Source organism: Anabrus simplex, chromosome 1, assembly GCF_040414725.1.
Source record: "Anabrus simplex isolate iqAnaSimp1 chromosome 1, ASM4041472v1, whole genome shotgun sequence".
Lineage (NCBI taxonomy): Eukaryota > Metazoa > Arthropoda > Insecta > Orthoptera > Tettigoniidae > Anabrus > Anabrus simplex.
The window spans coordinates 1,084,128,539-1,084,142,465 of record NC_090265.1 but is presented as its reverse complement, the minus strand read 5'-3'; the positions used below and the strand labels follow the sequence as shown (position 1 = coordinate 1,084,142,465).

Below are 13,927 nucleotides of genomic sequence, written 5' to 3'. Positions count from 1 at the left end.
GTAGATGAAAGAAACAGAGCAAAACAAATAGTTGTTGAATCCAGAAAGAAGTCATGGGAATATTTTGGTAATAACCTGGAAAGGCTTGGTCAAGCAGCAGGGAAACATTTTCTGGACAGTAATAAAGAATCTTAGGAAGGGAGGGAAAAAGGAAATGAACAGTGTTTTGAGTAATTCAGGTGAACTCATAATGGATCCCAGGGAATCACTGGAGAGGTGGAGGGAATATTTTGAACATCTTCTCAATGTAAAAGGAAATCATAATGGTGGTGTTGCAAACAACCAAGCTCATGGGGAGGAGGAAAATGATGTTGGTGAAATTATGCTTGAGGAAGTGGAAAGGATAATAAATAAACTCCATTGTCATAAGGCAGCAGGAATAGATTAAATTATACCTGAAATGGTGAAGTATAGTGGGAAGGCAGGGATGAAATGGCTTCATAGAGCAGTAAAATTAGCGTGGAGTGTTGGTAAGGTACCTTCAGATTGGACAAAAGCAGTAATTGCACCTATCTATAAGCAAGGGAACAGGAAGGATTGCAACAATTATCGAGGTATCTCATTGATTAGTATACCAGGCAAAGTATTCACTGGCATCTTGGAAGGGAGGGTGCGGTCAGTCGTTGAGAGGAAGTTGGATGAAAACCAGTGTGGTTTCAGGCCACAGAGAGGCTGTCAGGATCAGATTTTCAGTATGCGCCAGGTAATTGAAAAATGCTACGAGAGGAATAGGCAGTTATGATTATGTTTCGTAGATCTAGAGAAAGCATATGACAGGGTACCAAGGAAAAAGATGTTCGCCATACTGGGGGACTATGGAATTAAAGGTAGATTATTAAAATCAATCAAAGGCATTTATGTTGACAATTGGGCTTCAGTGAGAATTGATGGTAGAATGAGTTTTTGGTTCAGGGTACTTACAGGAGTACCGAGCTCGATAGCTGCAGTCGCTTAAGTGCGGCCAGTATCCAGTATTCGGGAGATAGTAGGTTCGAACCCCACTGTCGGCAGCTCTGAAAATGGTTTTCCGTGTTTTCCCATTTTCACACCAGGCAAATGCTTGGGCTGTACCTTAATTAAGGCCACGGCCACTGCCTTCCCACTCCTAGCCCTTTCCTGTACCATCGTCGCTATAAGACCTATCTGTGTCGGTGCGACGTAAAGCAACTAGCAAAAAAAAAAAAAAAAACTTACAGGAGTTAGACAAGGCTGTAATCTTTCACCTTTGCTGTTCGTAGTTTACATGGATCATCTGCTGAAAGGTATAAAATGGCAGGGAGGGATTCAGTTAGGTGGAAATGTAGTTAGCAGTTTGGCCTATGCTGACGACTTGGTCTTAATTGCAGACTGTGTCGAAAGCCTGCAGTCTAATATCTTGGAACTTGAAAATAGGTGCAATGAGTATGGTATGAAAATTAGCCTCTCGAAGACTAAATTGATGTCAGTAGGTAAGAAATTCAACAGAATTGAATGTCAGATTGGTGATACAAAGCTAGAACAGGTCGATAATTTCAAGTATTTAGGTTGTGTGTTCTCCCAGGATGGTAATATAGTAAGTGAGATTGAATCAAGGTGTCGTAAAGCTAATGCAGTAAGCTCGCAGTTGCGATCAACAGTATTCTGTAAGAAGGAAGTCAGCTCCCAGACGAAACTATCTTTACATCGGTCTGTTTTTACACCAACTTTGCTTTACGGGAGCGAAAGCTGGGTGGACTCAGGATATCTTATTCATAAGTTAGAAGTAACAGACATGAAAGTAGCAAGAATGATTGTTGGTACAAACAGGTGGGAACAATGGGAGGAGGGTACTCAGAACAAGGAGATAAAAGTTAATTTAGGAATGAACTCGATGGATGAAGCTGTACGCATAAACCGGCTTTGGTGGTGGGGTCATGTGAGGCGACTGGATGAGGATAGGTTACCTAGGAGAATAATGGACTCTGTTATGGAGGGTAAGAGAAGCAGAGGGAGACCAAGACGACGATGGTTAGACTCGGTTTCTAACGATTTAAAGATAAGAGGTATAGAACTAAATGAGGCCACAACACTAGTTGCAAATCGAGGATTGTGGCGACGTTTAGTAAATTCTCAGAGGCTTGCAGACTGAAAGGCATAACAGTCTATAATGATAATGTATGTATATATGTATGTAATGTTAGAAATTACCGGGCGAGTTGGCCGTGCGCGTAGAGGCGCGCGGCTGTGAGCTTGCATCCGGGAGATAGTAGGTTCGAATTCCACTATCGGCAGCCCTGAAGATGGTTTTCCGTGGTTTCCCATTTTCACACTAGGCAAATGCTGGGGCTGTACCTTAATTAAGGCCACGGCCGCTTCCTTCCAACTCCTAGGCCTTTCCTATCCCATCGTCGCCATAAGACCTATCTGTGTCGGTGCGACGTAAAGCCCCTAGAAAAAAAAAAATGTTAGAAATTTACTAACGGCCACTCACACTGAACTGCTTGCGACAGGATCTAGCTCACAAGTGAAGTGAGAGGTTTGGCAACTCCCGGCAAGACAAGCTGCCCTGAAATTTTATATCCATGGCAACTGCAGTTGCCCTACCCTCGTTTCCATGGCAACCACACAGCCACTCCTTTTATCCCGCCTCGGCAGGCAGTAAACAGACCTCCCTCTAAGAAATGTCAAACGCCAACTCTTATCTAGTATCCCGCGTGATAAAGCCATTGGTCTAGATTGGTTAGACCATTGGTCAGTGACAAAGCCATTGGCCTGGATTGGTTAGACCCTTGGTCAATGACAAAGCCATTGGTCTGGATTGGGTAGACCATTGGTCAGTGACAAAGCCATTGGTCTGGATCAAGCAAAGGGGGTTTCAGGTTAGAAGCCGCGAAGCGGCCCTAGGCCTCTAGTATACCGCGTGACAACTCCATTGGTCTGGGCAGTTGTGTATTTCTTGTGCGTGTGTTGGTAACGGAATTCATTTACTTCATTGCTACGAGTGACGTCATATACCATTGTGTCTCACCCAATCGAAATGCTGGAACGTAGTTAGGCGATGGACTATGGCGCGTGATAAATTGTATTAGGTTATAAAAGGAAAATTACTTCTGGGTGACGGCGGGTGGATTCTTAACTGTCGCAGTGAACACATCTCTCCTCTACAAGGTATTACACTTAAGATTTCCAACATATTACATCCTTATCATGCTATAAAAGTAATGTAACCCTTACTGAATTTCTACCGCAATTTGCTGAGAGGGGCCAAATGCATCTGTAATGTTGCCTACCAGTAGCCAAAATTTACTGATGGAGCACTGTTACCTACTTCAGTGCTCTTATGTTACTTTTATACTATACTTTTATGCTATACTCTTTTAGATATATCGTTGGTTAGTTCTAAGTGAAGAAGCTATGAAGTGCAGAATGAGGATCCTTTTTTATTTGTGACCCCTCCCAACTCCCCCAACCCCCCCCCCCCCCCATCCAGCATTTACTTAATGACCCATATATTACTTTGTTCATCTGCATCCTTTATCTCTTATTCCTGTTACCTCCCTGTAGTTGTAGAAGGTAGAATAATATCCACTGTACCCCTGCCTGTAGTAAGATGGAACTGTAAGAAGCCCCATTGGCTCAACTAGCGAGCGTGAGTTGGTGACCACTGGGCACTTGGCCGAGTCATGGTATTGCTTCCACTTACTAGTTCCAGGCTCCTCACCTCCATCTGTCTTATCCCGTTGGTCATCTGTTCTTTTCTGACTCCAACGGTATTAGGTTTACAAGGCCCAGGGTGTCTTTCATTTCACGGCCTTCATGGCCCTTCTTTTTCTTTAGCTGATACCTCCTATTTTTTGTATAAGTCCACGATCCACAGGCATGGGCAAACACGAGTTCCATGACTGAGTCGTGAGTCTGTGTGACGTCATGGGTGACAGCATTGGAAGGTTGAGATTTACGGTAATGGCGAATAATTTGAGAGGAGATTGACGACCTGGTATCTTTTGGCTGTTTGACACAATGTATAAATATAATATAGATCAAGCATAGCAAATCAAGGACCGGGCGAGTTGGCCGTGCGGGTAGGGGCGCGCGGCTGTGAGCTTGCATCCGGGAGATAGTGGGTTTGAAACCCACTGTTGGCAGCCCTAAAGATGGCTTTCCGTGGTTTCCCATTTTTACACCAGGCAAATGCTGGGACTGTACCTTAATTAAGGCCACGGCCGCTTCCTTCCATATCCTAGGCCTTTCCTATCCCATCATTGCCATAAGACCTACCTGTGTCAGTGAGACGCAAAAAAAAAAAAAAAAAAGAAGCAAATCAAGGGGTCACTAGATTGGGTAAAACGGTAATAACTGGTTTGTAAACAAGAGGTTTATGTTGCCGCTATCACGGCGTAACAAGACTGTGATTATGGCTGGTGACAAGAACATGACAGAATATGAGATATGACCGGCTAGTGATTAAACCATTGCTCTGGATTGGTTAGGTCTGGCTAGTGACAAGAACATTGCACTGGGTGCCTAAGCTCCCAGGTTATGGCTGTGAAGCGGCCAGTAGACTTCTAGCATCCCCTGGGACAGTATTGGCTAGTGACAAGTTCATTGTAATTCACCGAGGCACCGTGCAACCTTCACCAGTGCTGCACCCTGGAACTAATCACGGGAGAGGTATCTGCGAGACACAGTTGGAAGTCATTTATGTATGTTACTGTTGTGTAGAATGCATGGTAAAAAACACGTTTAAAAATATAGGTGATGTTGTGTTTTACACATTTCCAAAACAAAGCACAGAAATAGAAAAGGATACTATGGATGAAGGCTGTGAACCGCAAGAAGTAAGTGCACGTGTTATGTGGTTTTGTGTAAATATATCAGCGGTTTCAATTCTTGAAACTTATTTTTTGGTTTGATTAATTATTTTTATTGTTTGTAGCAAATAGATTAGATAATAGTGGAAAGCAGGTCTGAAAACTTGCGATAGCTAGCCTTACTCTGGTGGCTCGAAGTGCATACCAACAACCAGGAATCAACAGCTATGAAAAGTAATACCGTACAATGCCAAGTGTGAATAATATTTAATTATTTTAAGGAAAAATGGCTAGAAGAGGCAATATTTGCACTATACAGTATATGGTTGTAATAATTACAGGCAGCAAAGTGCGTCAATGTCTTTCTACAGATATCTAAAAAATAACGAAATGTGTGTATGAGTTGAGATTTTAGTGTAGATGCGTGTGTGACAATTGTTATTTCTTGTTGGTCCATAAATACTTTCCAATCCTCAGTAAAACAGTTGTAAACAAAACTAAAGGTTCCTATACATCTGAACAGAAAAAGAAACATGTCAAATTACAGAAAGTAACACATATGTGATTTCATGTTTAATGTGCATGTTGATCCACATAATAAGAGAGTTTTTATATAATTATCATATGTGCATAGTTGTCACTGTACATATCGTACCTAATCTCTAATTACAAAAAAAAAAAAAAAAAAAAAAAAAAAAAAAAAATAGAATGTGTGCCTAAGTGAATTTAATGGAAATATGGTTGCATGGCCTTAGTTGTATATAAATTGTTACGAATAATGTTTCATGCCCTAAACTTTAATTTACAGAATTTACCACATGTACAGTAGGCTAAGTTATTTTTGAAAATATGAAGTTTTTTCTTTTAATACCTTATGTGAAAATTGCCAACAGTATCACAGCTAATGTGATTTTGGTCTAGCTGCAGGCCTAAGATGGCTGCCATGTTTCATGCCTTATCTCTTGGCTAATAAAATGTTATAACCCCAGATCCAACATTTTCTACTTGAAAACCTGCTCCATAATTCCTTTAAAACTTAAATGCAATATGTTTTCTTATACAAGTGAAATTTTGAGATCTCTTGTTCTGGTATTATGACATAGCAACCAACAGGAGCAGACAAGAGTTGTAAGTAGTTTTAACTGCGAGCCGCTGGATAGCGTTAGTGGCACTGTCTTGTCAAAAAGCTATGCATTTTTTGAGAGAGTTTCCGCTGTTATTTTTGTAACCTGTTTGTTTCTAGTCTTGATGGATCACTGTAGGAGGCTACTACAAACTTCAGAATATGGAGCGCTTACTTCACTGGAAACAGGTCTGGTCATCCTCTAAGCCCCACTTATTTGCCTGCCATTTTCCCAGAGAGTTAAAAAAAAAAAAAAGTTTTTCACCCCATCAATCATCAGATCGATTCCAGTGACTTATCAAAAGAATTAAATGTAACAGTTTGGCAGACAAATTTCGTTCAGATGATGGCAAAGTACATGCAAGCGTAGAAACAGACTCTCTATATATTAATGAAAGTGAACTAATTTTTTGCTGTGTGATGAATGGGAGTGATGTGTGTACACAAGCAAACATACCTGTAAATGCTGGGTTAGTTAAATGTGGTAAGAGTAGTGGAACTGAGTGTGAACTGAATGAAAGGCTAAGATTTTATGGATATTCCTCTATTAAAGATGATGCACAGTCGCATGGTTTGAAGTCTGTATGTAACACATGAGGTGTTTAATTTACTGTTTATTCTCTTACCAGAATCGTCAGCTTATGGATATCTAAAGAAATCCAGTTAATGCTTTTTCTGATTAAAATTAAAACAGGTGCCTCTTATTCTGCTTTAAGAGTTCTATTCAGCATAATTAGAACTACTGTCTCCCGAGAATTTACGAGAACACTAATGACACTCGTGACAAGAACAAAACATTTCATATTCTGACCAAGAAAAGAAAGTGTAAAAGAATGCTAGCAGTATTCAAGAATAGGTACCTGAACTGCAGAACAATAATAAATGAGTGCACTGAAGTTAAAGTTCAGCAGCCACTGAACATAGATCAACAAGTTTTCCTGTGCTCTCACTACAAAAGTGCTTAAATGATGAAGTTTCTAATCACTGTCAATCCGAGTGGAATGAACAACTTCAAGTCACTCGTTCATAACAAATGACAGTGGACTGCTCAACTTGCTGGAAGCTGGTGATGAAGCGATGACATTTTTTGTGTTATCTATGGTTATATCTTTTTGGTTTTGACTTAGTTAATTTATAACTGTTAGGTTCTTCAGTCTGCCAAAACTAATTTTTGAATAAATAAGTAAATAAATACTTTTATGAACCACTTGAACAAGAAAACGAGGTAACAGGATTATACCTGAAAAATTAAGTTGTCCTAATATAATTCTATTACCATTTGTTTTCTTTTTCAGGTAATTTATACATTTGAGTGTCCAAAAGTCATGGGAAGGGGTGTCCCCTTAGAAAATTTGCCTTTATGACCCCTGAGCGCTGCGGCTAGTTGCGGCGTAGCTGAGCAGTCTGTCAGAGACACCAGTGTCGTGAAAATGGCAACACGCTGCGAGTTAACTGACTTTGAACGTGGGATGATCATGGTACATGGGATTACACGCGAATTCAGGTTTCCGAGGTCAAAGGCGTCGAGGGTCGATCTTCAATATTGCAGAGAGAATGTTACCACCCGCGTAAACCGCCGCTAGGGAGAACCATAAGTGCTGAACGAATGGACATCACATCACCTCCACAGAACCATACTGGGCGCTTAGGGGCTACTGTGAGTTAGATTACTGCTCAGTTGAATGTTGGGAGTCAGGAACCCAGTTCTACCAGGACTGTAAGGAAGCAACTACACTGCATAGGCTTTACCAGCCGACGACCAATTCGTGTCCCTTTGCTGACATCTTGACACAGAGCTCAATTACGTGTGGGTTTGCAAACATTGGCAATGGTTCATGGAACAATGGTGGTGTATGGTATGGTCCGATGAATTCTGGTTCCAGTTATATCGAGCTGATGGGTACGTGAGAGTGTAGCATATGCCCCATGAAGCTATAGATCCTGCGTGTCAACAAGGTTGTGCCCAGGCGGAAGGTGGCTCAGTTCTGGTGTGGGCAGCATTTTCATGGTCATAATTAGGCCCCATTGTCCGGCTGCAGGGAACACTTACAGGTGCACGTAATGTGGACATTCTTTCAGACCATCTGCATCGCTTTCTGGCCCTAGATTACCCTGATGGAGATGCCATGTTTCAACAGAACAATTAGAACAATGCGCCCTTTGTGGTGGCACACAGGTGGTTGGAGGAGCACTCCAGTGATGTTACGACCATGGATTGGCCCTCCAGATCCCCTGATCTTAATACAATCGAGCATTTATGGAATGTTGTCGATGCTGGTGTACACTCCATGAACCCTGCACCAACTACACAAGACCAATTGAGGGTAGCAGTGCAAGATGTGTGGGTCCAGATCCTTCCAGAACGATTCCAGTAAATCTACCAATACAAGACTGACATATTTGAGCATCTTAAGATACCACCGGACTGAGCCAGGATTGAACCTGCCAAGTTGGGGTCAGAAGGCCAGCGCCTCAACCGTCTGAGCCACTCGCCCTTCTTTCATGATGTTCCTTCACAATTTTTTTCTCATTTTGATAGTCATTTTTACACTTTTCCTGCTGGTATGAACTGATGACCACACAGTTTTCACCTTAAGATAATCACGACAAAAGCCACTACCATGGCCAGTTAACACAGTTGAACAATATTTCTATGTTGGTGATGCTTGGCTTTGACATGGATTAAGCAACAAAAGTCTAACTTATGAATATCTCTTTTATCATAGGCAGTACAGTAAATCTGTATAATACGTAAATAATCGGAAATTGTATTATCTACAACTTTTGTTATGTAGTGTTTATTGATAGGGCCACTAACACCACAGATATTTGAGAATTAAATTTTTGGCATTCCCCTAAACTACCATTTCACCCAGCATGAATAAAATTATTTATAGCCTAAACTATAGTGCCTTTTTATATAGATTTTCATTATATTTTGTTTGGCCATTTTCTCTGGACCGTTGATATGAACTAAGCTAGAAAGGTCTGAATTCATGAATATCTCTCCCATCATAGCTGGTACGGTAAAACTGTGACTTACTTAATTCCTATCACTCCTGGGTGGAGCATAGGACACAGTTTATGTAATACTTGATTCTTGGGTGTGCAATTTATTAGCCCACAGCACTCAAAGCCCAGTGGAGAGCCTGCCTCCTATAGCAGCTAGGCGTGCTGATTTTCTGTCAGGGTTTCTTCCCTTAGCCTTTTGAGAACCAACTTCCTATACTACAAGGCAGTAGCTTCACCAGAGCCCCGTTAGCTGCTATTTTCAGTGTTCCTGTAAGGCCTTCACAGCTACTGTAGCGGTCCTGGGGCACACAAGTCCCCACTGTACTTCACCTTTACAGGCATTCCCCTACTTCTAACGTTGCCCATCTCCCACGACGTGGATGAGGGTTGGACTTATGGGAGACACAGTAAAACTGTAGTAGACAAAATTGTACTTGCTACAACTTTTGTTATGTAGTGTTTGTCGATAAGACCAACATAGATATATGAGAATTAAATTTGAGCCCTTCCTCTAAGCTACCATTTCCATCAGCTTAAATCAAATTATTTATAGCCTAGATTGTAGTGTTTTAGTCCCCAGCTTTACATACCGATTTTCATTTCATTCTATTCAGCTGTTTTTTCGTGATGCATGTACATACAGACAGAGATGATAAAAAATTAAAAATTGCATTTCCCTCTTACTGCGGACACAGCTGATGCAGAAATACAGTTCTTTTTTTAATTCTGAGCAATGTACAGTCAAAACTTTTATTTTTTTAGAGAGAGATTTATTAAGGAAATAAATCATCCGTCCTCCAATAAGGGTGACCATTCGGATCTGGAATACAGTTACAATTTCATTGAAGTTTAAAAATATCAAAAAGTGGAAATTTAATCTTTAATGCTGTTATCTTCTTTTTTTCCAGAGTTAGTGGGGGAGGAATGTCAATCACATTCTCAGATATAGATGGAAGTGAATGATTTGTAGAGTGTCCCTCAGTATCTGTACTACTATTTCTTCTATTTCTCAGAATGGAACTTTAAAATTTTGTAGGAATGTCTGACTAGGGAGGGTGCCTATTGCTCCGAATAACAGGCCTCTGACAATCCACCAATTGATAGGTTATTTTATATTTTGTTGAGAGGTAAGGCAAGCATGGAACATAAATAAGTCTACATCCTGAACCTGATTTAGGTCTCTTTCAAAGCAAATGGTGGTGGGATCTAAGGCCATTGCTTTACTGCTTTAACGAGTCATCGGAAGAGATGCAGTGAACCACTACTATGGCAGTAGGTACTAACAACACACTAGATGGTTTGTGACTGAATAATTTAATCATTTGATAGTATTAAAAACTTATTATCTCACACCATTCATTTCAGTTGTAATATAATCTTTTCTTCTTTCAAAATAAGAATTATGCAGTCTCTTAGAAACATTATTTTACCTTTGTGGCAGCTAACCATGGAGTTCAGCCAGTTCTGAGTCGTAGGCAGAAGCAGCGAGCAAAGAAACGTCAGAAGAAACTTGCTGATTTGATTTTGAAGCAGAATTCTGAAGAAGGAAAGAAGAAAACATGTAAGTTTATAATGATTGACTGATTTTAATTTTAATTTCATTAATTTATTTAGTGTTAGTAGTGTATTTCTTTTCTGTCATAAAAGTTAATGAAAATGTTATCTTGTAGTAACTAGAAAAAAAGTCATATTTTTGTCTGTTACATACATAGTATTTGAACAAAAATAATTTGGAGCAGGAATACTGTGGTTGCAGTTGTTGGGAGGGATAGAATATGCAGCAAGGGTGCCAAATCTATGTAGTAAAAATTCAAGGGCATTTTTAAACTAGTCCACCTCTGTAGCATAACTGTTTGCACTATTAGTTGCCATCCTTAGGGATCCAGGTTTGATTTCTGGTACTGTCAGAAATTTAAGGTTGGCAGGAAGGCTGGTGTGTGGTTGGAAAAGTACATGCAGTTCACCGTTGGGGGTGTGACTGAAAAGAACTGCACCAACTCATAATGAGGACACAATTTACATTGTGAAACTGAATGTTTAAGTAGAATATTCTTTATACTGATTAATTTACCACTGTGGCATGTTTCATATATTATATGTTACATATTTATTCATTTTATTTCCCCTCCACCAACTGCTTAAAAGCTTTTCTGGGAATATTATTGAATATGTATACAAAAGAATGTAAAAACTAGATACTCAGAGTTCTCTCTCTAAATAGTCAATAGCATCTTAAGATGAACCTTGACAGTTGTTGGTTGTTTAGAATATAATGAGCATGTGTCTCAGATGTGTTTAGCTGTCTATTTTTAGTTTAGTGAACTGAAGTAATTCTATATACACTTGAGGAAAAGTGTTTGAACAATCCAGACATTTTTCAATCACAAAATTACCTTCACTAATTGGTCCTAGCTATTGTCCCCTCAGTATTTATCCTCATCGTATCTGGTGAGTGTAGTTGTATTTGTGTAGTTTTATTTGGTTATATGTCTAGGCAGTTAAAATCTTCTGTTTGTTCATAACATACATTGGTTTTTAAAATTCCGTTTGAAGGATTAACTTAAAAACGTGAAATGTGAACAAATGAAAAAATTGATATAGGATTGTATCTAATAATGTGTTAAGGCAGGAACTAGGAAGGAGGATGGGAACAAACACTAAGAATACTTAACTTTAGGAATAGACTGTTACTGTATACTTAACTCATTGCTGACAATCACTCTGCAGTATCCTTATTTCTGGCCATTTTCTGAGTTAGCTAATGCTGGTGTAGATACACAAAAATAAATGACCACAATTTCACTAATCTTGCACTGATTGTTGTGAAATTCATTGCAGTTATTCCTGAGGTGTCTTAATAATAATTCTGGGTCTGAAAAGCATTGTAGCGAATGACTCTATTGACTGTAATATAGCAACTTCTGCAAGCATACCCAGTTTTACTTTGCCTTTACTGAAGCCACGCTCTTGTTGATTTTTTTTTTTTTTCCCTAGTAGTATGGATGGTATTTCTTCAACACGATTTGTTACCTATTCAGAGAGTCTTCCAGATGGATGTTTACTTGAGAATGACTTGGATAAGGTGATGCCTTTTTTTTTTCTTTCATTCTAATGAGGACCTAGCTACTCTCATCAAAAATTGATTTTACCTCAGTGTTTTTTGGAGATTTAAGACACAATCATTCTGAATACTTAGTTCACAAGTTAGAACCTTATGGTCTTATCCTATTTTATTTTGCTGAGCAGGAGGGTGAAAGATGGCAGGTACTTTGTTGCTCAATCATCAAGAATCTACATTTTGTACTGAAGAGAGAGGAATAAGAGAAAGGCCCCATATAATAGGTGTCCTTTCCTACACTCATATTTTGTACTGAATAGTAGACTTGGGTGTCAAGAGGACAGTCTTTCTGTCCTGTGTTCTAATATATTGCATGGAGGATAGGCAACACGGATAGTATAGTAATCATCTTTGTCCTTCCAGTCTTTGTACACAGTAGTCATCTTCCTTTTTATTAGTGACCTTTCCCTAGAAAAGCTATTATTTTCCCTGTTAGCTACCATGTTGAGAAGAAATGACCTAGAAAGACATGTAGAGGTCATTGTCTTTAATAAGAGCAGTCATTGTGGCATGTACATATTTATAATTACCATATGATGTGGAATACCGTCCACACTTTTTTTTTTTTTTTCAGAAATATTGTTCCTTAAATTCGAATGCAGGTCATATTTAAGCCTTTTGTTTCGTGGTCTCATGGTCTGAAATCTCGCTCCCTCGCTCACTTCTGCTTTACTGGAGCCACATGGTGTAGCAGTTGATTAATACTTTGTGTTCTGAGTGAAGAAGCATCAGTGGTAACAAGTGATGAATTCAAAAAAGCATTTGCGGTCATTTACTGCGAGGAAGAACTTATAGTTGTAACAGAAGGTGAAACTACCGGAAATTGTGCCGCCAGCTGAAAATATGATATTTGATGAATCATGTATTCACAATTAGAGGAAGAAGGAAATGTTATTAAAAAGTAACTGTGATGGTAGAGCTTTCCAAGGGCAGAGTGCACAGTTTCCTGAAATTGAAGATAGTCTTTATAATTACATGACTAAAAGACTTGAACTAGGTTATGGTGTATCGACTGAAACCTGTCAACTAAAATCATGAGAGATCACAAGTTAAACAGGTCGGTGGATAAGGAACTTTTATCGAAGAAATGGATTGTGTATGTGAAGACATCTACTTTTGTTTCAAGAGATGATTTTCACATTCCAATACTTTTTAATGGCTAACCTATGGTTACATAAACTTAGTTTATCGTCTATTTTGGTCTTAGCTTAACATCTAATTAGTACATATTTTGTCCCGATTTGTGGGACATCTCCAGCTAAAAAGTGTGCAATACAAAAACCGATGCAGACAGTAAAACATTAGGTGATTTAAAATTGATTAAAATATGTTTAACACTGGTAAAATGTTTGGTGACACTTAAGAAAGCATGGTAACATTCCAGGTATGAAGAATAACATGCACTAATGAGAAGCTGAGTGTTTTCTTCTTTTCTTCCTCTTCTAGGATCAGGTTGTTATTGTCATTAACACTGTGTTTTTTCAGAAATATTGTTCCTTAAATTCGGGTGCGGGTCATATTTAAGCCTTTTATGTTGTGGTCTCATGGTCTGAAATCTTGCTCCCTCGCTTACTTCTGCTTTACCGGAACCACATGGTGTAGCATTTGATTAATACTTTGTGTTCTGATTGAAGAAGCATCAGTGGTAACTAGTGATGAAATCAAAAAAGCATTTGCGGTCATTTACTGTGAGTAAGGAACTTATAGTTGTAACAGAAGGTGAAAATATGACGAATATTTATAGTTGGTTTGAAGGTATATGTGTAAAATTGCTGTTTACTTAAATTCTCTTATGAATTTTAGTTTCTATTTGGACAGAGGGAAACTCCTTGAAATCGTAGTTGAAGTTTGGTAGTGTTAAGTAGACGTTAATCTAAGTCCAAAATAGACGATAAGCTAATTTAT

At 39.2% G+C, this 13,927-nt stretch overlaps 1 protein-coding gene across 1 annotated transcript in view; it reads left to right on the top strand.

The window, feature by feature from the left end:
• LOC136876264 (uncharacterized) overlaps positions 1-13,927 on the top strand; it is a 95,815-nt gene that overhangs the window by 5,161 nt on the left and 76,727 nt on the right. Inside the window, exon 2 of the mRNA XM_067150074.2 lies at positions 10,346-10,465. Coding sequence (XP_067006175.2) covers positions 10,346-10,465 — 120 coding nt within the window. The remainder of the gene's footprint in view (positions 1-10,345; positions 10,466-13,927) is intronic.